General features: G+C 44.0%; 2 protein-coding genes across 8 annotated transcripts in view; one reads left to right on the top strand and one right to left on the bottom strand.

The window, feature by feature from the left end:
• Positions 1-248: 248 nt before the first annotated feature.
• Positions 249-14,981, top strand: zmynd11 (zinc finger, MYND-type containing 11). Of its 2 annotated transcripts, none has more exons than XM_058087649.2 (16): positions 249-415; positions 2,413-2,548; positions 3,544-3,703; positions 4,006-4,029; positions 9,992-10,153; positions 10,235-10,312; positions 10,616-10,708; positions 11,413-11,500; positions 11,601-11,656; positions 11,735-11,812; positions 11,903-12,021; positions 13,528-13,810; positions 13,943-14,017; positions 14,134-14,400; positions 14,468-14,653; positions 14,729-14,981. In XM_058087649.2, exons 2-16 carry the CDS (start codon positions 2,418-2,420, stop codon positions 14,849-14,851), a joined length of 1,923 nt encoding a protein of 640 aa, XP_057943632.2. In that variant the 5' UTR covers positions 249-415; positions 2,413-2,417; the 3' UTR covers positions 14,852-14,981. The 2 variants fall into 2 exon arrangements, with proteins under 2 accessions (XP_057943632.2, XP_057943548.2); XM_058087565.2 differs by having other exon boundaries at positions 9,941-10,153.
• Positions 14,982-16,691: 1,710 nt separating this feature from the next.
• The window catches only part of dip2cb (DIP2 acetate--CoA ligase C (putative) b), a 58,534-nt gene continuing 47,978 nt past the window's right edge, over positions 16,692-27,247 (bottom strand). For 3 of the 6 annotated variants that reach the window (XM_058087117.2, XM_078794738.1, XM_078794739.1), the window contains exons 22-38: positions 25,843-26,044; positions 25,653-25,762; positions 25,281-25,361; positions 25,064-25,187; positions 24,841-24,962; positions 23,054-23,165; positions 22,501-22,610; positions 19,850-19,980; positions 19,595-19,763; positions 19,350-19,520; positions 18,933-18,962; positions 18,580-18,641; positions 18,460-18,517; positions 18,323-18,397; positions 18,076-18,250; positions 17,886-18,009; positions 16,692-17,491 (exon numbers count right to left, since the gene is read on the bottom strand). In XM_058087117.2, coding sequence (XP_057943100.2) covers positions 17,239-17,491; positions 17,886-18,009; positions 18,076-18,250; positions 18,323-18,397; positions 18,460-18,517; positions 18,580-18,641; positions 18,933-18,962; positions 19,350-19,520; positions 19,595-19,763; positions 19,850-19,980; positions 22,501-22,610; positions 23,054-23,165; positions 24,841-24,962; positions 25,064-25,187; positions 25,281-25,361; positions 25,653-25,762; positions 25,843-26,044 — 2,109 coding nt within the window. In that variant the 3' untranslated portion in view covers positions 16,692-17,238. The remainder of the gene's footprint in view (positions 17,492-17,885; positions 18,010-18,075; positions 18,251-18,322; positions 18,398-18,459; positions 18,518-18,579; positions 18,642-18,932; positions 18,963-19,349; positions 19,521-19,594; positions 19,764-19,849; positions 19,981-22,500; positions 22,611-23,053; positions 23,166-24,840; positions 24,963-25,063; positions 25,188-25,280; positions 25,362-25,652; positions 25,763-25,842; positions 26,045-27,247) is intronic. The other 3 variants (XM_058087192.2, XM_058087361.2, XM_058087278.2) reach the window with 3 other exon arrangements.

The following is a 27,247-nucleotide window of genomic DNA, read 5'->3' as shown; positions in this document are numbered from 1 at the left end:
GTCACATTCCTGTATAAAAAAGCATTTCTGATGTTTGCACGTTTGTGGTTATGTCGATAAAACCAACATAAACTGCTACAACATACGCAGATGTCAACAGCAAAGTGTAATACATTAATAACACCCACGAATAGTACAGTAGAGTACAGTACAGTAGATAAATCGTCACTAGTTGTGAAACGTGACGATATAACGAGTCCCTCGTGTGGGGTGCAGTACACCAGCTCCACCGCAAGGGCTGCCACGGTGCTCTGTTTACCTCTCAGCCCAGAGCTCCTCCACTGTGGCCGGCTGGATACACACCGCCGCCCGCAGCCTCGCCCACCCCAGCCCGGCCGACACGGATGTAAACTGTCTTGCGCTCGTTCCTCGTGGACTGTGTTCAACGTTGTGTGTTAGCGACACCGTGCTGGAGGTGAGTCGTGGCTTTATTCGGCTGTAAAGCGACCAGTCAGTCCAGAGATATTAGCGGTTAGCTGCAGCTACTATCGGGTCATGGAGAACCGCCAACATGGCGCCCTTCAAAACAAACCTGGTGCTTGCAGAGACAAATCACTATTTGTTCACGTCGACACTGCCAAAAAGCCACACACAATTAACGACGTAACTGAACGTTTATGTCGCTTTGTAAACTGGCTAGAATGTAAAGTTGGCTAGCTAGACGGAGCAACGTCACAATATTTTAGCATGGCTAACTAAATGAACTCCAATCTCTCTTTGTATGTCGCCAGAAAATCCCAAAAAAGGTTGGATTGACATGTCGTTGCTGTTTAACCGGCAGTTGAAGTCATTTCAGTTTGTTTGACATCTGCTGGAGAAGCTAACTCTCTCTTTGTCAAGCTTTGTATTGAACGTCAATTAGCATGCTAGCTCCTAGCTACAGCTTGTGTGTAAATGCCAGTGTTCGTGGCCTACCACGGCCATCTCTTTGTGGACACATTCACTGCATTTAGGGCGCAACAACACCTTAAACACCAAACAGTTACTCCTTGTACAAGAACATTCCGCTGGTTACGAAAGAGCAGTCAGCAGGTCAAGTGAGGTGTCATGCGTGAGTGACAGCCTGAGGAATGATGTCTGCTTCATTAGCGTCTTCTAGGGAATTCTTCTGTGTGTGTTCATCCCGTCTGTCTGCTGCTTAATTAGTGCCACATGCTGCTTAATTGATTGAAGACCACCATCATGTAGTGTGAGCTTCCTGGTGATATATACCAGCTACACCCCGACAGCATCCCAGCCACAGCTAGTCCTTGCCCTCCAATCCTAACCTGCACTGCATCACACCACTGCTCTCTGTCATATTTTGATGACTTCATTTCGCTGAGGTTTTAATTTAATTTATCCATTGTCCAAAATATCAAAACAAGTGTCTGATTAAGATGAGAAATTACAATGGCATAAGACCTATAATGTCTCCAGTGCACCTGCTGATTGGTTAGGTCATCTATTAAGAGCTGTGTTTGGAAATGAGAGCGTCAAACTGTAAGTGTACATCACTGCACACTGCAACCACGACACCAGAATTTGGATATCTGCTGATACATATACAATTGTGACACCAGACGTTTGTTGCTCTACTATGTCAAAGGAATATCAGCAATTGTAGCTTCAAGAATATCGGCAAACATAGTCGCCACACATGCATCCCCACAGACACACACAAGCACTCAGCCTGACCTTCACAACCAGACAACACAGAACTTTTAACAGCACACAACTTCCTGGATGGTACATTATCATTCTTGTTTTTATATTCATCCCTAAGAAAGTTTCCACTTATTCAAATGATTACATCAAGTATTACATGACAGCTCAGCTATAATATGAAACAGACATTTTTTGATTGTAGCCTCTTACCTCACAACAAGACTTACCCGCTTTAACCCAGTGTGGTTAATTTTTCTTAAATGGCATGCACTTCTCTCTGGAAAAACATGAACAGACCCTCTCAGTGTCTTTATTAGTTCACAGTTGTTTTGGATCAATGCATTTTCCAGCACATAAAAAGTACGCTCCAAGCAGCATTCTGCTTCTTGCTGTTGGCTGTGTTTATGAAAGCGACACGTTCACGCTTGCTCCAGACGAGGACCACATGAAATTGGATTTCAATTTTTCAGAATCATGAACTCCACTCCTGTTTAGAGGCTTTGAAGCTCTATGTGTTTGATTTTCTGTGACATTTGTGTAGCGTACATCACTACAACTCCATCACTATCTTGTATACTACATGGAAATACTGTTAGAGGGTCCAACTGTGGCCATCATAGTAACTGGCAATGTTTGAAGTCGCATTGAAGGAAGTGAAGCAGGGTTGGTATCAAACATATCTTTTAAATTTGTGTGTATGGAGAAAGTAAATTATTTGATGCTCGCTAAACTGAGCGCTCATTTTTTCCCACCTGCTCCCCACAGTTGAGATGAATAAGGAAGTAATGTCACGTGTGGCGAAGAAGAGACAGGCGGACCCCAAAGTGGTCCAGTACGTGTGGGCTGCCATCGAGGTCATCCGCAACCAGAAGCAAATCGCCAACATGGACCGTATCTCCAAGTAGGTGGACCTTCCAGGCTTCCACGATGGGTGCAGACGTCACTTAAACACAAGATGAGCATTTCCACTTCTCTGTTGTAGCTAATTGTCTTGTTGACATGTGATGTCAGCAATGATGATAATTAGTAATTTACTGAATTAATTAAGCGCCATTTTGTGACACCCACAGCGCTTTACATTGAGAGCCCATTATTCATTGATGACACCTGATGTGACCTGAGTGTAGCACACATCTTCATGCACTAACACACTTTCACTACTGCACACAAGTCTGACTTTGTTGTGTGACACCCGACATTTCAAATGACCACGCCACAAGCTATCGGATGCTTGTTTTCACTGCTGTTTATAAGTTGTTTGTGTTCCCAAAGACATGGATTCATCAATTATGTTTGAGCTCAGTCAACAACAGAGTGACACCATGATGCTTAAGACCTGTTGTTCACTAGGGTGGAGCCATAAAAATACAAGTTGTCTTTATTGAGGAGAGGCTGAAACCTGCCTGTCATCTTGAAAAGAATCTAAATTGTGTGTGCAAATGCCGGCACTGAATATGATCTGTGCTCGCTGCCTGTCGTCTTGAAAAGAATCCAAATTACATGTGCTTATGCTGGCACTGAATATGATTTCTGCACACTGGCGATCTCTTTGCAATCATTCCTGACCAGATGAATCACTTAGCACGTTCAAACAGAACAGAGCAGAGAAGAGAGTAGAGGCTGTTGTCATGGCAATGTTAAGCAACCCCGCCACCAGAACCCCACCCACCACTGTCTTGCTGCTGCTTAATTCCAGCAGATGTTCTTTGTGGCGAAGAGGAGGCAGGAGGAGAATGATTAACTCTTTTAGTCAGGGGAAGGTGACCTGCAACAGGAACTGATCTAAGAAAGAAGTTAATGGTCCATTCACACAATCTGAGACGGCCTGTTTATATTTGTCTTTCTTAAACTCTAATCTACACCCACACGTTCCTCAGTGTATGTTTTTCCCGCCAGGTACCTGAGCCGTGTGTTCAGCATGCACCCCAAGGAGACGGCCAGACAGCTGAGCTTGGCCGTGAAGGACGGCCTGGTGGTGGAGACACTGACTGTTGGCTGCAAGGGCTCCAAGGCTGGCATCGAGCAGGAGGGCTACTGGCTGCCTGGTGACGAGATGGTGAGTCCACTGTCACTCTCAATAATGTCGGCAGATCCCCAAACTTTCCACTACTGTAAGCTATAAAACGACATCTTAGATGTATCGCACATGAGGACAGCATTCTTTGGAGGCTGCATTTCAAGGCCAACGATGTCATAACATCACACAAAGGCTGCTCCAATTTCCAATTTGTGTACTTCTTTTTACCACCTGAAACACACCGCATATGTGGATAAACACGTCACCCGTGTGACCCCACTTTTGCGGTGTTAACATCACACATTAAAAGTTGACTGTTCTCTGAATCATTGCCACCACAGGAGCCTCAAGCAGAGGGAAGCAAGGTAAGTTGCATCATTACTGTCCGTCATTTGACCTGTCCCCTTTCAACTAACGTCTCCAAGGGAGAAGTTTGTTCTGCTGCACGCAGCGCAGTCATGGATTTGACGGAATGTCCTCACGCTGGTTGCATTCTGAGCCATGCTCTAAATGGAGCGCTTGTTGGATTTTGGACGAAATTAGAATTGGAAATGAAAGACAGGTGTACCTGTCTGGCAAATAAAAAGTCTACACCAGAACTTGAATTGGCATTTTCTTCCATTGGACTGAGAAGACATGATAATGGCAACCTGTTGTGATGAGATATGACAGTATAAGGTCCATCACTGCGTTGCACCTTTCCTATTGAAGTGATCCGGATCTTGATGAAATACATGCTCACTACTCACGCACAGACGTGCCTCTATTTGGAGAAGAGAGGTAGAGGTTTAAAAAAAAAGTGCAAGTTGAAATCAAGTCTGCCTTAAGTGTGTCCTAAGCCACGTTTCCACTAAGCGGTCGAGTCCAGTTGTAAATGCTGACGTGTCTTGTGTGTGTGTAGGCAGAATCCACAAGGTCAGTAGCACAGTGACGACAGAGTCACTAAGTTGACAACACTTGTCTCTCCTGCTATGTCTTCTTATTCTCTGGCAGACCAGGTGTGCCCTAGAGTGTTTGAGGGCCAAACAGGTTGCACCAAATCTGTTTATAACTGTCCAAACAGATTTGTAGTGTGACCGTATGGGAAACACTGATTTATGACTAATTAGCATATCTTCATGGGTTGCCTTTAGCGTGTTTACATGTTTTCTGAATCTAGAGCCCGCCATGCAGGAGCAAACACATTTGTGTATAATGTGTATAGCACACACATTTTCTAACTGCCACATGCAAAGCTTTGGACAACCCCGGTGTAAGTAAAGAAAGAACAACAATAGAGGAAACCTTTCCTTTTGTATTTTGTCTTATTCCCATTTTGGAAATGACAATTTTCTGTCCACCAATCATTACACAGCAGCGCGTCTTAAGTATGACAAATATTAGAGTATTCTTTAATTGTACTGTGCTGTGAAAAGGTGTGTGATCGCTTCCTGATTCCTTGGTTTCCTTCCTGTTTTTTTCCACATTTGTCACACTTAAATATTTCAGATAATCAAACAGACAGTATTTAAATGTTAACCATGTTAAAAATGTTAAAATGTTAGTAAACACAAATGAATACAAAATCCAGTCTTTAATTAAACTTTTTATTACTAATTCATTCAATCTCAACGACTAAACATGCAGTACAGATCATTTTTGAGGCTTATCTTTCAAGGCTAACAAAATATTGTGTTCTCAGGCTATGTAAACATGGAACATACCAAAAGAAATATTAGACTCTTGTCTTTTATCAAAGTTTTTTTTCTACCCTTTTCCATTCTCTAGCAATCAGCAGTAGAACCTGTGGACCCAGGTCTGATGATACTATTACAAAGTTGATGATAGACCTGTAGCCTCAGGTGTAATGCACATAAGTGTCTCCACTTATGGGCATTCGTATGTTCGAACATGGTGTTGGTTATGGACAAACTGTGGTTCGCACTCAAGTCCATTACCATCACACCACATGGGTTCAGATCAGGAAGGCCCTTCCTCACACCGGTCACACCATCCTGAACAGTCAGGACCCCTTCTCAAACTCCAGAGTAGAACAAAGTCCAGCCCCTCTTGAGGAGTTTGGTTCTAGAATCCAAACTGTGGGTCGAGGTGAGTCCGACTATATCTAGTCAGAATGTCTCTCAACCTCTCGCACAAGTTCTCCTTCCTCACCAGAGAAGTGACATTCCATGTCCCAAGAACCAGATTTGACTGCCGAAAACCAGACTCTGTCGTCTGATGAAACAACAGTAGAGCTTTTTGGAAGGTGTTTGTCCCATTACATCTGGCGTTAAGTAATGCAAAATAACATTATACCATATATAGCCAATGACACCACTAGTCACTCAGTCAGGCAATAATAAATGAACTAGCAAGTCCATGAGAAAAATAACTTCATGGCATGAACGGCGCAACCAAAAAGTCACTTTTCCACACAACATAGCAGCCTCAAATACGACGAGTGGCAATAGTGGAAGGTGTTTTTATCTTACCGCTGAGTTGTTTTATTGATCAGCAACACCAGCAAACGCGGGGATTTCATTGCAGCAACCGCAACCGCCAAGCGACCGCCAAGCTCGGCGTTAAACTGATACACGTCATGGTGTTCCAATTGCTGGAACTTCCAATTTTCCCTGTCCTTCGTTCTCTTGCCACTCTTCCCGCGTTTTCAAACACCCACTTCCTTCTTTCACTTCCTTCTCCTTGGTGACGTAAGCAATTATTCCAAATGTGGAAAACCCTTGACTACTTTTTGTAATCGGGGTATTCGAATTATCCAAATAATTGTTGGAGCCCTACATTATACCAGCAATAAGGTATGGTGGTGGTAGTGTGATGGTCTAGGCTGTTTTGCTGCTTCAAGACCTGGAAAACTGGCTGTAATTAATATAACTGTGAATTCTGCTGCCTACCAAAAAAAAAATCTGAAGGAGAATATATGTCTGTGACCTCAAGCTGAAACCAACTTGGGTTCTGCAGCAGGAATTGCTCCAAAACACCCCAGCAAGTCCACCTCTCAATGGCTGAGGAAGACTTTGAAGTGGCCTAGGGAAAGTCCTGACCTAAACCCTATTGAGATGCTCTGGTATAACCTTAAAAAGGGGGTCATGCCGGAAAAACCTCCAATGTAGCTGAATTAGATAAGGGGGGCCAAAATTATTTTCTTCACCGCTGTAAGAGACTCATTGCAAGTGCTCGATTGTATGGAGGACCAAAACTGCCAAAATAATAAATAAATAAATAAAAGTGGAAATAAAAACAAAATTGAAAAAAAGAAAAAATTAAATACAAAAAAATAAATATAAATGCAAATAAAAACAAAAATATTTTTTTTAAATTTTTGAATCTTGTTTTTTATTTTTGTATTTATTTTTGCTTTTATTTATTTATTTATGTATATATATTTTTATTTTTGTTTTATTTCCATTTGTATTTAATTTTTTTTATTTTTTTCCATTTTGGTTTTTATTTTCACATTTATTTATTTATTTATTATTTTGGCAGTTTTGGTCCTCAGAAATGCAGAAGGAAAAACTATTCAAATGAGGGGGCGGTCCTAAGTGTGTCTTAGGTTGAACTGTTCACCTATTGGTTGATTGACATGTGAGTGTGAAAATCGACTAGGTATGCCTGCAAACAGCCACAGCAAGAGGAAGTCACCACACCACTCTCGTCCGATTCGTCCGAAGTTGAAGCTTGTGAAAGCAGAAAGTAAAGAAAGAGTCAACACACCTGAACTGGAATTAAGTAAAAGCGTAACACATCAGCTGTTTCATACTTACCACGTTCCAAATCATCCAAACGATTGGCAGCGTCCCTGAGAAGCTCGGACACCGACTTCCTGGTGGACCCCGCCATTATTGTCCCGGTAAATGTATACTTCCTCTTGCTGTGGCCGTTTGCAGGCATACCTAGTCGATTTTCGCACTCACATGTCGATCAACCAATAGGCGAACAGTTCAACCCAAGACACACTTAGGACCGCCCCCTCATTTGAATAGTTTTTCCTTCTGCATTTCTATGAGGACCAAAACTGCCAAAATAATAAATAAATAAAAGTGAAAATAAAAACAAAAATGAAAAAAAAATCAAAAAATTAAATACAAAAAATAAATATAAATGGAAATAAAATCAAAAATCAAAAAATATATACATAAATAAATAAATAAAAGCAAAAATAAATACAAAAATAAAAAACAAGATTCAAAAATTTAAAAAAAATTATTTTTGTTTATTTCCATTTGTATTTATTTTTTTGTATTTAATTTTTTGATTTTTTTTTTCATTTTTGTTTTTATTTCCACCTTTTATTTATTTATTATTTTGGCAGTTTTGGTCCTCCATACGATTGCTGTTGTTGCTGCTAAGGGTGACCCACCCAGTTATTAGGTTTAGGGGGCAAACCACTTTTTCCACACAGGGCCATGTAGGTTTGGATATATTTTTATCCCTTAATAATAAAAAGTTTAGTTTAAAAACTGTATTTTGTGTTAAATTGTGTTGTCATTGACTGATATTTGAATTAGGTTGATCTGAAACATTTAAGTGTGACAAACGTACAAACAACAAACACCATTTCACACCACTGTGCTTATTGCATTCCCAAGTGGAAGTGTACTGCTTGGTGGAAACGGGGCTTTAAAGAGACACGGTGTAGCTTAGCCATAGCTGTGCCTTGGTAGCATTTTCACAAGTTCTCAGAAGTACTCTACTGTGTTCTCCACTTCTGTCTTGCATGCCTGTGTCCTTTCCTCTTCCTGTTGTTGGGTTACTAAAAGTGGGGAGTGAGGGTGGCAGCCACGGGTGCGTGGTCGTGTGGTTTTCTTTCTACCTGCCACTGTTTGTCACCGAGTGGCAGTCACTGTGTGAATGTTTGTGCGAGATCACTGCCTAAACTCAGGTCAGCCCCTCACACCCCCCCTGCAGGTGGATTCAATCCAGCTGGTGAGTGCTGTGTCCTTGTGCTGACCTGGGGAATATTTACTCTTCAAACAGACAACATTAGTGTGCCCACCCTGCCGGTCATGACATTTAAATTAGACTCGGAAAAGACTTGGAAAACCCGTGCCTCCAGTCACATTTGGATTGAATCTAACTTTTGCAGCGTCTTTGAAGCAATACCTGTTCATTTATGTGTGTGTGTGTGTGTGTGTGTGTGTGTGTCCAAACAGAGGGCAACTTCAAATGATGCATGCCTGAACAGTTGACATGTTGATGTGCTTTGACAGTAATAAATGAACACCTTCCTGCTTCACTGCACCAACACTTCTCTTTCTACTTAGTCTTCACCCAAACGTTGCCATCCATTTCTGAACGGGTAGTCAGTCTCTTTCAGTGTTGTAAATCTACTTTCATGACTCATTACTGGAGAGGGGAGGTTTTGTCTGACACTTGCGTCACATTCAAAGACCGTCGTGTCTCCTCGTCTCTCAACTACATTCTCCACAAGAGATGAAACACCAAGAAGACTCAATGCTTCTGTGTTCAACGGGCCGTGCAGAGAAGGCAGTATGAGAGCAGATGTTTATGACACATTGATATATGATGATGCTATATGCATGAGGAGTCTCAGGGTGTGTGAGGAGCCAGGAGGTAACAATCTGGAGTTGTTGTGTCACCACCCAGCCAATGAATCGACTTGGCTCGCAGCGCGTCCAGGCTTGACGCTACACAGCAGAGCTTCTCAATGCCTCCAACAAGTCTTCTTGTTGGCTATAGGATGCTTTTTTGTTGTTTTCGTCCTGGCTCTTGATCACAGTTGACTCCAAGTAGTAAGTCAATCCCACAGTCCCCAAGGAGCATGTCTAGAGAACTCCTCATTGATCTAAAGTTTGAATATTCTTCTCCTATCATTTACCATGAAATATAAATTAGTGGCAGCCTTCCATTGCTAGAAGTGCAGTCTTCTTTAAGTCGAGCTTAGATGGTCAACAAGAGCTCCCATCAAGAGGAAGCTTGGTGCGACTTTTACCACAGTCATCATCTGTTGCCCGCCTCCTCAGTCCAGATTGTGTGTGGGAGGATTGGACCTGCGACAGCTTGAGACCAAGATCCCCCCCCTTTTTTTTTTTCTTGGCCCAACACATTTGTAAAATATTTATTCATTAAATAGAATGAAAAAGAAACATGAATGTTTGTGGTCCAGATAGAGGAGCTTGCTGCAGGACATTTTTGCATTGCATGTTATTTTTACAGTCTGTAGTAATAATAGCCTATGAAATATTTTCTTCCCAAGTTCTTTAAACTAAAGATGATTTGGTGTTTTTTCTTCTCTTCCTCCCCTGCTGTGTTTGTCAGGTTGGGGAGGGGGGTCACGCAAACATCTGCTCTGCTGTGTGTCCTCCACAGGAGTGGGAGGCGGAGAGCCACGACTGGTACTGCTTCCAGTGTCACCTGCCGGGTGACGTGCTGCCGTGCGACAACTGCTTTCGAGTGTTCCACCTCAAGTGTCTGTCGGAGGAGGGCAGGCCTCGAGACGCTGGCTCTCATTGGCAGTGTGTGGTCTGCAGGGTGGGTTCGAGCCTGTTCCGTACAAGCGTGGCTGGCGTTGCGTTTAGTCATGTCCGAAAAAAATTTGTAATGCGTCCACAGGGGAGTAAAAAGAAGAACCTGAATAAACAGGAGATGTGCAAATATCTGCGCTTCATCGTCCAGCGAATGAAGGAGAGGGTGAGAATCACCACATAGTCTTCTTTTTTTATTTCATAATTTGCGAAACATGTTAACATGCAACATGGAAAGAAAACAACTTCCTGCTGTTGTCATTTTTTAAAGTCCCAAACAAGATGTACATATTTATAGATGGGGAAAGGGCCCGCAGCAGCTGCTTGCTGAGAAGAGCGATACATGCCTTCATGTCAGAATCCCCAAAAGTCTCTTTATGAGTCTCTTAAATGAACGTGTCTAATCTAAGTCCTGATCTATTCTTTAATGTGTCTAATGTAAGTCCTGATCTATTCTTTATCCTCCCAGGCCGTCGACCTGAACAAGAAGGGCAAGGACACCAAGCATCCCATGTATAGACGACTGATCCACACTGCGCTGGATGTCTCCAACATCCAGGAGGTAGCATGTGTCCAGTTGAGGCCATGTAGGCCTGTCAGGACGATGGATAAATCGGCTTATCAAGCGATTGAGAACATAAAAAACACGTTGATAATTATATCCTCGATAAATTGATATGCATGTATGCATCTGTGCGCATTATTTCTATAAGTGGAATGAACGGAGAGAGTGGGCTCTCATCTCATTCAGCCTCATTGTGGACGCGGGGCTACAAGTTCTACCCTAGCTGCAGTTAGTCAGCTCCGTGAGCTCCTTGTATTCACAGAGCCTATCCCAGCTGACTTTAGGCGAGAGGTGGGGTACATCCTGGACTGGACGCCAGCCAATCACAGGGCACATATATACAAACAATCCCATTCATACCTCACATTAGTCTGTCCATGTCATGCATGTTTTTGGAATGTGGATGACATGCAAACGCCGCACAGACATGCCCAAGTGGAGAATCGAACCCAGGTCTTCCTGATCTCCTGACTGGCCTATATGCTAACCAGTGTGGAGCCGCATATTTGTTGCGCAAATGTCGGTACATGGTACACTAGTGGTTCAGATGTGAATGACGCCTCTAATAACTAAAATGAATGGAAACATTTTTTGGATAATATTGAATATCGACGATACTTTGGAGCACAATTATTATTAAAATAATAATTTGATCTTGTGACAGGACTAATGCCTTCTTAACTTAACTTCTTTGTCTCCAGAATCTGTCTGAGGGGAAATACAAGAACTTTGAGGAGTTCAAAGCCGATGCCCAACTAATTGTTCACAACACGGCCATCTTGTATGGAGGTGTGTTCTCCATACATCATGGCAGCTTTATTCCGTCAAATAAATTTATTTTTGTTGTTGTGCACCAGTCATTTGAATGATCTGTTTCTTGTGTGCAAAGTTCACAGCGACCAGGCTGAGATTGCACGACTGCTCTTTAGCGACACCTGTCATGAGGTACACTTCTCACCAACATGTCAATCATAAGAAGCAAAATGATGATTGTGGATGACATTTAGCTTATGCTTCTTTCAGCTGAACGAGTTGCTGCTGTGTAAGAACTGTTTCTACCTGTCCAACGCTCGCCCTGACAACTGGTTCTGTTACCCCTGTGTAAATACAACTACTCAAACTTCAACTCTTATATCTGAATCTCATCAGATTGAAATGTCAACTGAGTCTTTGGTGTCTGTGGTCCTATAGAGTCCAAGTCATGACCTGGTCTGGGCCAAGATGAAAGGCTTTGGCTATTGGCCCGCCAAAGTCCTGCAGAGAGAAGACAACCAGGTGGACGTGCGCTTCTTTGGGCACCAACACCAGAGGTTTGCATGTCTTCATTTGCTTTTCACACAGAACACTAGGGTTGTGTAATAATAATAAACCAATGTGACCAGATATCCGGTTTGACCAGCCAGCGATGCGGCTCCATCGGAGGTAGCGTCCTAAGAATCATTGGTAAAGATTAGATTAGGTTGAATTCATCAATTCCAACGACATGCACTGGCTAACGCAACCCTAGCAACCGGTTACAGTAAGTCTCTTTACGTGAGCGCCTGGGTTGCCGGCGAAACGATTGTCACGCATACTCCATAGCTTACCACGGCCGAAGATGAGAATGGATGTATCGTAATTTCCGGTGTATAAGATGGACCAGTTTTTAAGGAGCACTAAATATAGAGAGAAAAACGTATTTGTATATAAAAATAAGCCACACTGAACATGTCATGACATATTGTGGAGCGCACAAGTCTGTGAAACCAGGCAGGAGCCAATTATGAGCTATTAAAAAGTGAGAACAAGGTGGTGAACCAATCAGAAATTGCAGGAGATAATTACTCTGCATAATACGTAGTCTGACCCACACTGTCATTAGGGTATAATCATCACGCAGCAACTCAACACCTTAAGATAGCTAGGAACTTCAATAATATTCCAAAATATACAGTAATATCCCAAATATACAAGATACAACAATATCCCATAATGCAGTTCATTGGCAAAGGGCTCGCCATGGCTGCCTGGCCACCAGAGGGACATCATGAGTACCTTAAACTGGACAGGCGCTTTGCTTTGCTTTGGTGACTGCTGACGGATGAAGCCAAAGAACGTCATGGCAGTGTGACGTGTTGTGTTGTAATAAATAAATAAATATAATAATAATAATAAAATGGCAAATAATAAAAACTTAAGAAACCACATATAATTGGTGGGTAGACAAATTTTTTTCAGATTAAAATGAACAAAGCATTATTAGAGCCCTGTAGACATGACAAAACACGACTATAGTCACATTTATACTCTTTTTATTTACAACATATTGCGCAATTGCAGGGTCTTGAGACACATGCTAACTCACAAACTAGAGAGCTAGCGACCTAAACGGTAGCCTTCAAGTTATTTCCTTTAAATTTAAATTTAAAAACTTACCACTTCCACACGGATAGGGAGGATAACTATTAACAGTTATTTAACCTTTAACATGAACATTAATCAAACGTAATAATTTTTTCTGGGTACATGATACCATACAGCATCCATATCAAACATTAAACTTTCATATCAAGGCGGGGGCCTCAAACTAGTGTCCTGCGGGCCACATTTTGCCCGCGGGCCAGGTGTTTGAGACCCCTGCTTTAGGGTGTCTAGAATGGCTTCATAGGATTTTCATAGTTTCCTGTGGGAAAAATTGCTTCAGTTTTGATGCTTTAAGACTAACCTTTTAGAACGGCTTCATCCCCAAACCTGAGGTTCCTCTGTATTTAAGGCATCACCTAGTGAAAGTGTCTCATGACAGTGGACTTGTAAAAGCTTGTCCTGGTGGTCTCCAGGGCATGGATCCCCTCAGACAACATCCAGGACATCAAGGTGAGCGTGCAGCAGCTCCAGGTGAAGCGTAGCAGCGGCTGGAAGAAGGCCTGCGAGGAGCTGGAGGTCTACCAGCGCTTCCTGAAGGAGGGCCGCTTCTGGAAAACCAAGCTGGAGGACAGCGGCCAGCAGAGCCAGCGGAAGGCGTCGCAGGACGAGAGCGACAGCGGGAGGACGGAGCAGCCGGAGCGGAACGACGAGGCCGAGTCCAGCATCTCATCCACCAGCAATGAGCTGGTCCGACAGGTCAGTGGGGACGATTGCTATGTTTGCTTAGTGAAGAAACTATCATGTGACGTACAGACATTACAACATTGGTTGTATCCAGATTTTGAGCACCACAATGAACCCACACAAGCACATGTTGTCTCCTGCCAGATGAAAAGCAGCCAGGAGCCAAAAGCCAAGAAAAGTCGTCGAGCTCAGCAGGTGGAGCTCAAAGAAGAAGCCAGCGTATGTTTGCTTCTTGATATCATAATAATAATCATCATCATCATCAGTGGTCTCCTTTGAATGAGCACATCCATCAGCATGTCTCTGACCCCACCCCCACCCTGTCTCTCTATCAGGACCCAGAGCCTGAGATGGAGGCAGTGAGCTCCAGTCAGGAGATCCCTGTGTCGTCGGCGCCGCCGCAGCCCGAGAAGCTGTCTGTGTCCACGCAGACCAGGAAGACCAACGGGGGGTCGCCTCGTACGCTGCACCGCGGCACGCAGACCGCCTCCGACGGCGCCTGCCAGAACATGTGCCACGAGAAGTACACCAAGGTCCTGGAGATGATGAAGGCCGACAACAAGAGGGAGACGGAGCGAGTGGTCCGGGAAGCTCTGGAGAAGGTGACTCTTCAGCTTGATCAAACGTTCAAGTGGACAATCTTTTAACCTGCTTCTTGGGTTGGCAAAGTTGCGTGCCGAGATGGAGGAGGAGAAGCGGCAGGCGGTGAGCAAGGCGGTTGGCGGGGCTCAGGCGGAGATGGACAGGAAGTGCAAGCAGGTGAAGGACAAGTGCAAAGAGGAGCTGGTGGAGGAGGTCAAGAAGCTCGTGAGCCAACACAAACAACTCATCTCGCAGACCAAGAAGAAGCAGTGGGTGAGTACGCCGCCCCGCCTCTGCCCCTTCCACTGTCCCCTGCCCATCTTATTTACGTGTGTGTGTGTGCATCAGTGTTACAACTGCGAGGAGGAGGCCATGTACCACTGCTGCTGGAACACCTCCTACTGCTCCATCAAGTGTCAGCAGGAGCACTGGCATGCTGACCACAAGCGCACCTGTCGCAGGAAGAGATGAACTGACCCGCCCACCATTGGCTGTTAGCCCCGCCCCATCCTGTCATCAGTCGTGTGTGCAACACTCGAACCACACTGGCCTTCCTTTGTGGCTCACACTTTTGAAACATGTTCAGATTTTTTTTATTTAACGTGATTTTTCCAGCTCCTTCTTTTTTAAACGTAGTTCTTTGTGTCACAGTTCTTTCCTCCTGGAGTGGCACAGAATGTTATTTAAGCGTGCAGCATTAACCTTTTTATTGTTAGTTTTAATTTTTTAAAAAGACAATTTGTGGCCGACGCGGGTGGCAGCACCTTTTGAAAATGTTCAAACCTGATCATTTATTGGGGGACAGGGTCGCTAAGCAAATCTTTGATTCTATTATGATTTCACTTTATTGTGCACGTTGTCTGCGGCGTGCACAACATTGCTAGAAGGCCTGACAACACTTTTCTAATGACTTTGGCCCCATTGTGACACCACAATAAGATAATCATCTTTTTTAAAGGTAAACCAAATGACAACTCTTGTTCCTCCTTGGCGCCACCAGGTGACGCCCTAAACCCCCCCCCCCCCCCCTTCGTGATGACGCCAGGCTGAGTGGAGGAAAACAGCACATGTATTTTTTTGCAACGTACTTACAGTAACTTTTCTAATAGTGGCCACACTGTTAACTTCAATGTCTGCTTTTATTGTGAAATATGTGCAGGAAGTGTAGCTGCATGTCAAAGGTTTTGAAAGCGCAGCAAAAGCTGTCCTGATCAACTAAGACAAATTAGAAAGGAGGAGGAGTTGCTATTAGAGGACTTACGGTAACAGTCAAGTTCGTTTTCCCGTTTTCCGCTCGTGTTTGGGTTCCCGGAAGAGGAGTTGTCAACTTTTAAATCAGACTTTGAGGACTGAAGTGGCCATTTGGGCGTCTTGTGTCTTCACGGCGGTTGCACTACATGTAAATAGTGTCCTGCTTCACATACGTACTTTGTAAATGACTTCACACGTGCTTCATATGGGCCTCCCTTGTTGCCATGACGACCTGCTGCTCTCCTCTCGGTTTCATGTCTCCACTTTGAACTTTGAACCAGGAGGTCTTCTTCCACCCGTGTCATTCCAGTGTGCACGTGCATGTGTGACGCCGCCTTGTCCTTTGTTTGGCTGAAGACTTATGCAATATGAGCACCATGTGATTTTTGTCTTTTTTTGTATGGTGAAGCAGAATGGATCATGTGGCAAAGTAAGACTTTGAACTGCCTTTGTAGCTCATAATGAACTCAAACGTTACTCATCACATATTCTGTCCAAAACTTGTTGCTCTTGCTAGCAATATGTATATAATCTATTCTATGTGCTAACATGGAGGAAATAAATGTATCAACAAGTCTCACTCGTCGCTTCAATTTTCTCTTGCAGCATAAACCGACTTAGTGTGAACGTATGGAAGCATAAAAAGTGGCACATCCATGTTTTGTGTGTGTGTGTTTTGAGTGCATGATAAAAGGAACTTTGCTTTCAGTGGCAGAAAGGCTTTTTCTGCAGGAAAAAACTGCCAATTTTTTAATGTATTTTTTTAACCATAAATCAGCAAATTTCTTAGGGAGCCGCTGTATTCTCATATTTTTTCTCTCCAAATAGCATACATGAAACATTTAAGGCAACGTGTTTGATTTTTATTGTCAAACAGACATGAAAAGTCCAAAAAGACAATTTATTTAAAAACAAAAACTGAGCAAAGTGCTTTTTCTTTTTCCAAAAGATATTTTTGTTGAAATGAGAACATTCACAACCTCTGAAGACCCCATGTACTCCTGACCGAGTTGGGTTTTGTGACGTCACAAAGCCGCACATTTGCCAGCAGTGCACTGAATGTTGAAAGAAGGACAAAGGACTTTGGAGGATTGAGTGTAAACTAATCAAATGCTATACTTTCCATAATAAAGATGATTGTTTTGGTTTTTTGTTACATGAAACATTCTTCAAAGTGTCGTGGCTGACTTGCAAAAGAGACAAAATAAATTAAATGACTAGTGGTTTTTATACATACTTACATGATATGTCCAAGGCTGCGGCTGGTCAGTTATGCAAATGAGCTAAGGTGTATCAGGTAAAAAAAAAGTAAGCAAAGGACTGGTATCCAAACATCTTTCTGTTGTTGAGGCTACAAAACGTGTGTGTGTGTGTGTGAAACAGCAGACAGCTTTTGGAGCTGACTTGAAGCAGAAATGACAAATCATTTGGGACGTTAAACATTAGAAGCATCAACTTGCTGAGTAGCCTCAAAGTGCAAAAGGAAACCAGCCTGGACGGACGCCATTCAGGGCTTCAAAGCCTTTTTACAACTTCCTTGAAACTATCTGCTTCTTCTAAAAACATCCACAGTCCTTCTGCTTCCACTCCTGGGTGTAATGGGGGCTCTACATGTTGTAGGCCACGTAGATGGGGTCCAGCTGGTCGGCCAGGAAGCCGTCACGCAGGTGCATGCGCTGCTTCTCGCCGCGGGAGTTGATGGGGATGACGCCGACGTCCACCACCACCACCACGCCCACAATCAGGTAGTGCTCCTCCAGGACCGCGTTGGTCACCAGCGGTACCAGGTCCAGAGCCTCGTGCTCAGAACCATCCAGCTCCACCACCACCACCAGCAGGTTGGTCCACGTGAACACGGCGCTGCAACGCAAACACGCTCGCCGGTTAGCATGCTAGCATCCACTTTGCTGTTTCTCTTATGTTCCATGTGGAATTTGGTGAAGTATTGTATTTGAGACATAGCCTTGGTGTCAAAGTTCTGGGCATACCCGTCAACAAGAGAAATTATCCGGAAAATCAGGGGGTATTGTTCCCCTTCACCATCGGGCGTGCAGTCAAACATGCTTTTTTTGTACGGCGAATACTGTATTCGTATGAATTGTTTTTTGTCAAAAATGCTGCTTCGGATTTTACACACGATAGCAAGCAACAACCTAGTTTGTTTGCACTGTACTGTGTTGTTTGCGACCTCTAGTGGCCAAACAAAGCAGCACTCCAGCAGGATTGTGTGCCATCATGTCATGTGGCATCTCACCACTCGGTGATGCTCTTGTGCGTCCTGATGACCGAGGTCTCGATGTCGATGGGGTGGTACCTCATCCCCCTCAGCTCCATGGCTTCCTCCAAGGCGCCCACCACGTACAGAGCATCATGACGCTCTGAACGCAAACAGGAAGTCACTTGAACTGGCCAACAAAATAAAAGAGGACAAAGTGGTTCCCCACCTCCGCTGGCGTCAGTGAGCTCGGTCCTGCGTAGGAAGCCCAAGTAGCCCGTTCGAGCCCACACGGTTTGTGTGTCTCCAAAGCTGAGGCGGGAGTTGAAGTGGTCCGAATGCAGCGCCTCGTCGCCGTAGACGCTGAAGTAGCCGCTGGCGTTGTGTCCGCTCTGCACCCAAATCTACGCACAAAACTCATGTTTCACGTTCAACACACACCTGGTCCTACAACATGGCTGACGTACGAGACTTACCTCTCCCAGGTGAGACTCTCCCATTGGTCCCTTGGTCTCCGGGTTGGCAATGATGATGCGAACACCCGGAAGGATCTACTTAGGGAAACAAGTTCATTGTTACTTCCTGTCCAGCATTGTGGGAACAACACACTCACCTTGCCAGACTCCATCAGGGGCAGACTGTGAGGTGACCCCCTCTCCACGAGCCGCACCCTAAAACAACAACCAGTCACAGCCTCTCACTTAGCCAACGTTAGCTTGCCGTGTTAGCTCACCTGTCGTGACGCAGCGCTCTCATGTCAACAAAGACGGTCGTGGGGTCAGGACCAGACGTTCCCTGAGGAACACAATCGCTTTTTAAAGTTTCATTTCAATTTAACGCTTGTTGTGTTTGTCGCTCCTTGCTGGCAACGTGTTGACACGCAAATGCAGCGGTGGCAGTGAAGGCATCATCATGGCGTCATGAAGGGGACTCCTCCCCTCACCCCTCTGCTGTAGTCACTAAGCCCCGCCCATGACAGAGCACTTTTATTTTACTGCTGGATGACTTAAAGACTTGTCGTCAGCTTAGATGTTGGTGGGAGGGGTTTGAGGTGGGAGAGGGCGGAGCTTAATGGCAAATCCCTACCTGATTGGCCGACTGTCCCAGCCTGTGTAGCTGCAGCAGCAGCAGAGAGGAGGAGCAAGGAGGAACCGTGAGATATGTTGCCATGGTTACCGATGATGAAGAGTGGCTTGGTTGCCACGGTTACACATGGATATGACATCACAGTTACAAATTAAAAAGTATAAAAGTAGGCGGAGGCGAGTTTTGTTGCCATGGTTACTGATGATGAAGTGGGTGGGGCCAAGTTGTCAAGGTAACAGAAACAAGAAAAGGGGCGGAGACAAATGTCTGCGAGCTTGTCATAGTTAAGGGAGATGTTGTCATGGTTACGAAGGTAAAGAAGGCGGGGCCAAGTGTGAAATGAATGTTAACGAGAAAGGATGAAAGGATGAAATCACATGGAACTGTGTCACGTGATCCAAAGGTCAAAGGTGGTACCTGCAGGCAGACGGCCAGGTTGACCCTGCAGCCAAAGGACGTGCTAACGGCTCGGTGGTGGAGTCCCAGGTCCTTGAAGAGCTTGGAGAAAGACTGGGTCAAGGAGGTCCTGGGTCGTTCCTCAGCCACCACCACGCAGGTCCTCACGCGGGACAAGTCCAAGCCCCGAGCCTTAGTGAGAGAGGACAAGGCGAGGTGTTGATAGTCGTGTAGGTGCGGCGTGGAAAGGGGAGCGTGGTCTTTACCTTCAGGGCGTCCGTCTGCACACCCAGACCTTTGGTGCACAGCTCCATGACGCTGTACGAGCAGAACGTGTCCCGCACTTTGTGGTGACTGACAGCCCACAGCCACAAGGACGGGTTGACCTCCAGCTCGGATGGCGGGATCAGGATGGACTGATGGCCCGAGTACACACTGCACACACACACACACACACACACACACACACATTACTTTGTGATACGATGAGACACACAGGATTCTGTGTATCACCAACACACCTGCAAAGGCACCAGAGGACAAAGCCCAGACCGCAATACGGATCGAGGCAGATGGCCACCTCTCTGGACGGGTACAGCTCACACTGAAGCTTGATGGATCGACAGAAGGCACTGGTGGCTGTGTGAGACATCTACACACACATACACGTCATGTTAGCATCTTAGTGCTTTGCTTACATGTACTGTATAAGCGTCACATGTTAGCATCTTAGTGCTTTGTTTATATGTACTGTATGAGCGTCACATGTTAGCATCCAAGTGCTTTGTTTACACATACTGTATGAGCGTCACATGTTAGCATGTTAGTGATTTGTTTACACGTACTGTATGAGCGTCACATGTTAGCATCTTAGTGCTTTGTTTACATGTACTGTATGAGCGTCACGTTAGCATTTTAGTGCTTTGTTTACATGTACTGTATGAGCGTCACGTTAGCATCTTAGTGCTTTGTTTACATGTACTGTATGAGCGTCACATGTTAGCATCTTAGTGCTTTGTTTATATGTACTGTATCAGCGTCACATGTTAGCATTTTAGTGCTTTGTTTACATGTACTGAAATGTTAGCATCTTAGTGCTTTGTTTACACATACTGTATGAGCGTCACATGTTAGCATATTAGTGATTTGTTTACACGTACTGTATGAGCGTCACATGTTAGCATCTTAGTGCTTTGTTTACATGTACTGTATGAGTGTCACATGTTAGCATTTTAGTGCTTTGTTTACATGTACTGAAATGTTAGCATCTTAGTGCTTTGTTTACATGTACTGTATGAGCGTCACATGTTAGCATCTTAGTGCTTTGTTTACATGTACTGTATGAGCGTCACATGTTAGCATCTTAGTGCTTTGTTTACATGTACTGTATCAGCGTCATATGTTAGCATCTTAGTGCTTTGTTTACACATACTGTATGAGCGTCACATGTTAGCATGTTAGTGATTTGTTTACACGTGCTGTATGAGCGTCACATGTTAGCATCTTAGTGCTTTGTTTACATGTACTGTATGAGCGTCACATGTTAGCATGTTAGTGATTTGTTTACACGTACTGTATGAGCGTCACATGTTAGCATCTTAGTGCTTTGTTTACATGTACTGTATGAGCGTCACGTTAGCATTTTAGTGCTTTGTTTACATGTACTGTATGAGCGTCACGTTAGCATCTTAGTGCTTTGTTTATATGTACTGTATGAGTGTCACATGTTAGCATCTTAGTGCTTTGTTTACATGTACTGTATGAGCGTCACGTTAGCATCTTAGTGCTTTGTTTACATGTACTGTATGAGCGTCACATGTTAGCATCTTAGTGCTTTGTTTATATGTACTGTATCAGCGTCACATGTTAGCATCTTAGTGCTTTGTTTACACATACTGTATGAGCGTCACATGTTAGCATATTAGTGATTTGTTTACACGTACTGTATGAGCGTCACATGTTAGCATCTTAGTGCTTTGTTTACATGTACTGTATGAGTGTCACATAGCATCTTAGTGCTTTGTTTACATGTACTGTATGAGCGTCACATGTTAGCATCTTAGTGCTTTGTTTACATGTACTGTGTGAGCGTCACATGTTAGCATCTTAGTGCTTTGCTTACATGTACTGTATGAGCGTCACATGTTAGCATCTTAGTGCTTTGTTTACATGTACTGTTTCAGCGTCATATGTTAGCATCTTAGTGCTTTGTTTACACATACTGTATGAGCGTCACATGTTAGCATGTTCGTGATTTGTTTACACGTACTGTATGAGCGTCACATGTTAGCATCTTAGTGCTTTGTTTACATGTACTGTATGAGCGTCACGTTAGCATTTTAGTGCTTTGTTTACATGTACTGTATGAGTGTCACGTTAGCATCTTAGTGCTTTGTTTATATGTACTGTACGAGTGTCACATGTTAGCATCTTAGTGCTTTGTTTACATGTACTGTATGAGCGTCACGTTAGCATCTTAGTGCTTTGTTTACATGTACTGTATGAGCGTCACATGTTAGCATCTTAGTGCTTTGTTTATATGTACTGTATCAGCGTCACATGTTAGCATCTTAGTGCTTTGTTTACACATACTGTATGAGTGTCAGATGTTAGCATATTAGTGATTTGTTTACACGTTCTGTACGAGCGTCACATGTTAGCATCTTAGTGCTTTGTTTACATGTACTGTATGAGTGTCACATGTTAGCATCTTAGTGCTTTGTTTACATGTACTGAAATGTTAGCATCTTAGTGCTTTGTTTACATGTACTGTATGAGCGTCACATGTTAGCATCTTAGTGCTTTGTTTACATGTACTGTGTGAGCGTCACATGTTAGCATCTTAGTGCTTTGCTTACACATACTGTATGAGCATCATGTTAGCATCTTAGTGCTTTGTTTATATGTACTGTGTGAGCGTCACATGTTAGCATCTTTGTGCTTTGCTTACACATACTGTATGAGCATCACATGTTAGCATCTTAGTGCTTTGTTTGCACGTACCGTATGAGTGTCACATGTTAGCATCTTAGTGCTTTGTTTACATGTACTGAAATGTTAGCATCTTAGTGCTTTGTTTACATGTACTGTATGAGCATCACATGTTAGCATCTTGATGTTGTTTTGGTGCAAACTGAAGCGTCCATGTTTGGTGTGTAATGTGTGTGTTTACTTTGACTCCAGCTAGCATGCCAGTGGTGGACACGCTAAAGTCCAGGTACGCCAGCATGTCAGGGTTGGAGGGTTTAAAAAGCACAGGAGCTTTCTTCTTTGGCAACTCGTCTAAAAAACAAGAACACAACAAAAATATGACATAAAGGGTAAACTGTGAAGCGTGTTTAGCAGGTTAGCGAGATGTTTGAGCGTAAAGCCGGGCTAGCTTGTTCAACGAAGGTAGGTCTCTTTTAAAGAGATATCAAATGCAATATGAAATATGAACAGCCACTGTTTGCAGACACATACAAGTCACAGTAGTCCTTGCATGAGTACTCAGCCCATTTAATGCCAAAGTTGGGCATTTTCCACTTCTCGTCACACTCAATCATCACTTGCTGATCTCGTGTAACACCCTGGCTGGGATGGCTTTGATTTTAGGTGAAAGTACAATACTGTAACATCATGTATTTTATGTCAACTGTTGCAGTGCCATAAGTACAAAGCTTCACAGTATGGCCCCCCGTTTGCAGGCTGTTGTTATTGTCACATGCTAGCATGTTCGCATGTACCTGTGTCCAGGATGGGTGGCCACGTGCGCACATCCACGGCAGCCGACGCTTCTTTTGACCTGAGCAGCTTGGAGATGACCTGGGTGGTCATCACGCACGCCGAACGACTCACCTGGAAAACAACACAAGGATACAAAGGGATGTTCAAACAGGTGATGGGAACACAACACCACGCACCAACAGACGTATCTATCAATGATGGCGTCTCTGTGTCTAGTGTATGCAGGTCTTGCTTCTTGCTGTAGATGAACTAGGTGAATGCCGAGGGCCCCCGAGCCAACACAGGGCCCCAAACGCTGCAGATGTAGGGCCCTATAATTTCCGCGTTCGCGGAATCGCGGACGGAATCGCGGAATTGGACAATAAAAACGGAAATTATTTTGAATGCGGAATATCGCGGAAATGCTGTTTTCATGAGAAAAAGGAACATAAACCTGGGGAATCGTTCCCGGAGGTCGGTAATCAATGTGACACAATACCTGCCTACCGCCCTTTTTCAAACATGGCACTCCCCCGTCTGCGAAGAAGTTGCGCAATACCACGCTAACGCCGAAATACAGAGCCGAGCAGTACCAAGGTGACTTCTATGTATCTGGTGACATGTTATTTTGTACTTTCTGTCAACACTCAGTTGACTGGAAGCGAAAAAACACATGTGATGACCACTTGTTATCCAAAAGTCATCTAAAAAAAAAAGAAACGCATAGCGCTAACGCTAGCAGGCGGCCCCGACAGACATGCGTTACTGCCTCGTTCAAGTCAGCGGACTTAAGAAAAGACTTCGTCGAGGATTTTGTGAGCATGTGTGCTGAGGCCGACATCCCCTTGGAGAAGTTGGGAAAAATACGTCCTTTTCTCGTGAAGCACTGCAAACGGAGGAGCGCTGCCTGAAAATGCCAGCAGCCTCCGACAACTTCACCTCCCCCGAGTGTTTGAGCAACACATCTCCTCTGTGCTCCAGAAGATCCGGGGGAAAAAATTCTCCGTTGTTGTGGATGAGACCACTGATGCTAGGGATTGCAGTGTGCTAAACATCGTTATTGGTAAGTTAATGTTAATTTATCAGCCTAATATACAACGTAGTGGTAGTCACCATCTGTGACATCTAACATCTAATATGTTCTATGTTAAAAAAATTGACTGTGTTTTGTATAAAGTCAAGTATATTTTCGCTTGAAGAGAAAAGGCTGGTTGAGCACTTAATTATTTTTTAATATGTCATTTGTTTTCACTTCAAACATTTTTTATTTGAAGTACCTAGTGCAATGTTGTGTTACATGATGCAGTAGTATGTGTCGCCTCAATGAATGTAAGTTCATTTCTAATTAATTAGTGTGCATTTTATTCATAAACATTATTAAAACGCATTCTTTTGTGGTAAAATGAGTAAAAGGTAAAACAAAAATGGAATTCCAAAAAATTAAAACGGAAAAAAACGGAATTTGGGAAAAAATAAAACGGAATTTATAGAGCCCTACAGATGAGCGGAAGGTTTCCCCATGCATTGAATGTATGCATGTGGATAGGAATGGTTGTCTGTCTATATGTGTCCTGTGATTGGCTGGCCACCAGTCCAGGGTGGACCCTGCCTCTCGCCCCAAGACAGCTGGGATAGGCTCCAGCATACCCGTGACCTTCGTGTATATAAGCGGCATAGAAAATGATGGCTAGAATGTACCAAGGCCCAATAAAAAAAATAATGTCTCCTAGTTGCACTTTGGGCCTACCTGTCCTATAGCGTGTATAAAAGTACTACTTATACCATATAATATATATAATGTGTTGACCTCCACAATCATCTTGACAGTAGGCAGCGTGGTGGAGATGTTCTGAGGGTGAGGAGGTCGCACTGTGACGGGCACACAGCCGGCGTACAAGCAGCCGTAAAAAGCCACGATAAGGTCGATACCTGCAGGAAGATGAAGACGAGCTAGGATTCATTCAAAAAGAAGGCATGTATCTGAGGAAGATACTGCTGTGTGTGTGTCTGTGTGGGGGGGGGGGGTGTACCTGGTGGGTAGACCAGTGCAATGTGATCTCCGTCCTGCAGGTGTCCCCGTTCAGCCAACATTGCTGCCGTCTTCTCTGCTCGCTTGTGGAGTTGCAGACATGTTACTGAGCTGGCTGTTGCACCCTGCACGTCACAGACACACACATACATACAATACACACTCTCATTCATAGTCGTGGAAATGTAGCGCTTCCCTCCTCCGTCGTGTGTACTCACCCTGGAGTTGAGCAGCGTGTAGAGGATGTGCTCTGGCGTGCTCTGGGCTCTCCATTGTAAAACCTCAGACAGGAAGAGGAACTGCAATGTGTGCGGGCCACAAAACTATTAAGTGTGGGTATTTATTGATTGAGGCAAAATGGAGGTGACTGACGACATGATTGGTGACTTCAACTAGTTTGTTTAATTAGTTTCCACTTAAGTTATCTTAGAATCTAATGTCATCTACCGGCCCTCCTGGCCAGTAGGTGGCAGTAATGTGGACTACAAAGTCATGACAACCATCAAACAACGGCATGGTGGACACCAAGAACAGGAAGGACACATTAGAGGATGAAGATGAAGAGCATTCACACGCACGCACGCACACACCTTCCTTGCCTGGTCATTGTCTTCAACCTGAGTCAAATCTCTCCCGCTGGCCTGAGCGATCCTCTTTCCAGACACCAGATTCCCCACCATCACAGAGGCGGGGCCAATCTCTGAGGAGGAGGAGGAGGAGGAGGGAGAGGGCGATGAAGACGGTCCAAGCGTCTACAAGGTGGGGTCACATGATGGTCACCTGGTTGTTTCTGTCGAGGTTTGGGCAGGTTGGTGACGCAGGTGTGAGGACACATGAGGACGTTGCAGGGGTGCAGGGCCCCCTCCAGGAAGAGCTGCTTGGTCTCAGACAGGTGAATTCCCCCCAGGGGCGTCTTTGGCAGCGTGTTGGACGGAACCAGGGCCAAACAGTACACGCCCACTTGGTGGATGCCGTCTATCGCCTGCATAGGAACACGTCTTAGTGTTTGTTGGTGTTTGTTTGTCAACAAAAACGTTCTTTTCCCTTTTCCCTTGTTGTTGTCCGCATTGATGCCATTTCCAGCTAAAACGTCCCCTTCCAGGTCCTCTTGTCCTGCCGTCCTTCATGTTGGACAGTGAATGCAATTGGATGGAGATTGGCTTTCTAATCCCACTACTTGTTGAGCAGGCCATTGGAATTAAATGGAATCCTGCATGGTTCTTGCTTTGTGGATTTCTTTGCTGCTTGGTGAGTTTCATATTTTTTATATAGTTGTATATCTGTATAATCTGCAATAGCCATACTATAGTCATTTACATCCCTGTATATATACACACTGTATCATAGTCACTTCATTGCACTACTGTACATATTACTGTTATTATATCTTGTCACATTCATACTGCGCATACTGTTTATAATCTGCCATAGCCATACTTCACGTCATTTATATTCCTGTATATATCCACACTGTATCATAGTCATAGCCTGTTATAGTTTGTACATATATCTGTCCTTTTACAGCTCTATCCTATTTCTGCATTTGCTTGCTAATAAGGTATTTATACATTTGCACTTCTGGTTGGATGCTAACTGCATTTTGTTGCCCTGTACCAGTGACATGAGCAATAACAATAAAGTGTCATCTAATCTAATCTAATCTAATCTAATCTAATAATAAACTCATATCACAGCACATTTCTAGAGTTGAAAAATCTGGAGTTAAAGTAAAAAGAGTGAAAGAGTTGATTTTTGAACCCTGCTTCCCTGATTTTTGCTCAGTTTGTTGATAAAAACTACTTAGCGTTAGCTAACCACCTTTCTGTTCATCATTCACCGTTCCTGAAAATGTTTATTGTTCTTCAGTCTGTGTCTGCTCGTTGAAAACGGTAAGGAAAGAAACAATTCCAAGTAGCGCCAACGCGGTTATGCGAAAAAGTTTACTTTTTATAAGTCAGGGATAGATATGCGTTATCATACAATGTTTTGTCGTAAAAAAGTGACTGTGTTTAACAGTGAAAGAGCAGAGACTGAGTAGGCAGGTCACCCAGTCTATGTGGTTTAAGTTAACCGCTAATCAGACAAGTGCAGGCCTGCAGCGACGTAACTTTACTATTCAACGTTAGTAACAGCTTTTCATCGTGATATATGCAAGGTTAAAATCCCACTGTCATCACTTGTTCCA

Source organism: Doryrhamphus excisus, linkage group LG11, assembly GCF_037039965.1.
Source record: "Doryrhamphus excisus strain RoL-2023G ecotype Guam linkage group LG11, RoL_Dexc_Guam_v1.1, whole genome shotgun sequence".
Lineage (NCBI taxonomy): Eukaryota > Metazoa > Chordata > Actinopteri > Syngnathiformes > Syngnathidae > Doryrhamphus > Doryrhamphus excisus.
The sequence above is the reverse complement of the archived record's forward strand: the minus strand, read 5'-3'. Positions and strand labels throughout refer to the sequence as shown.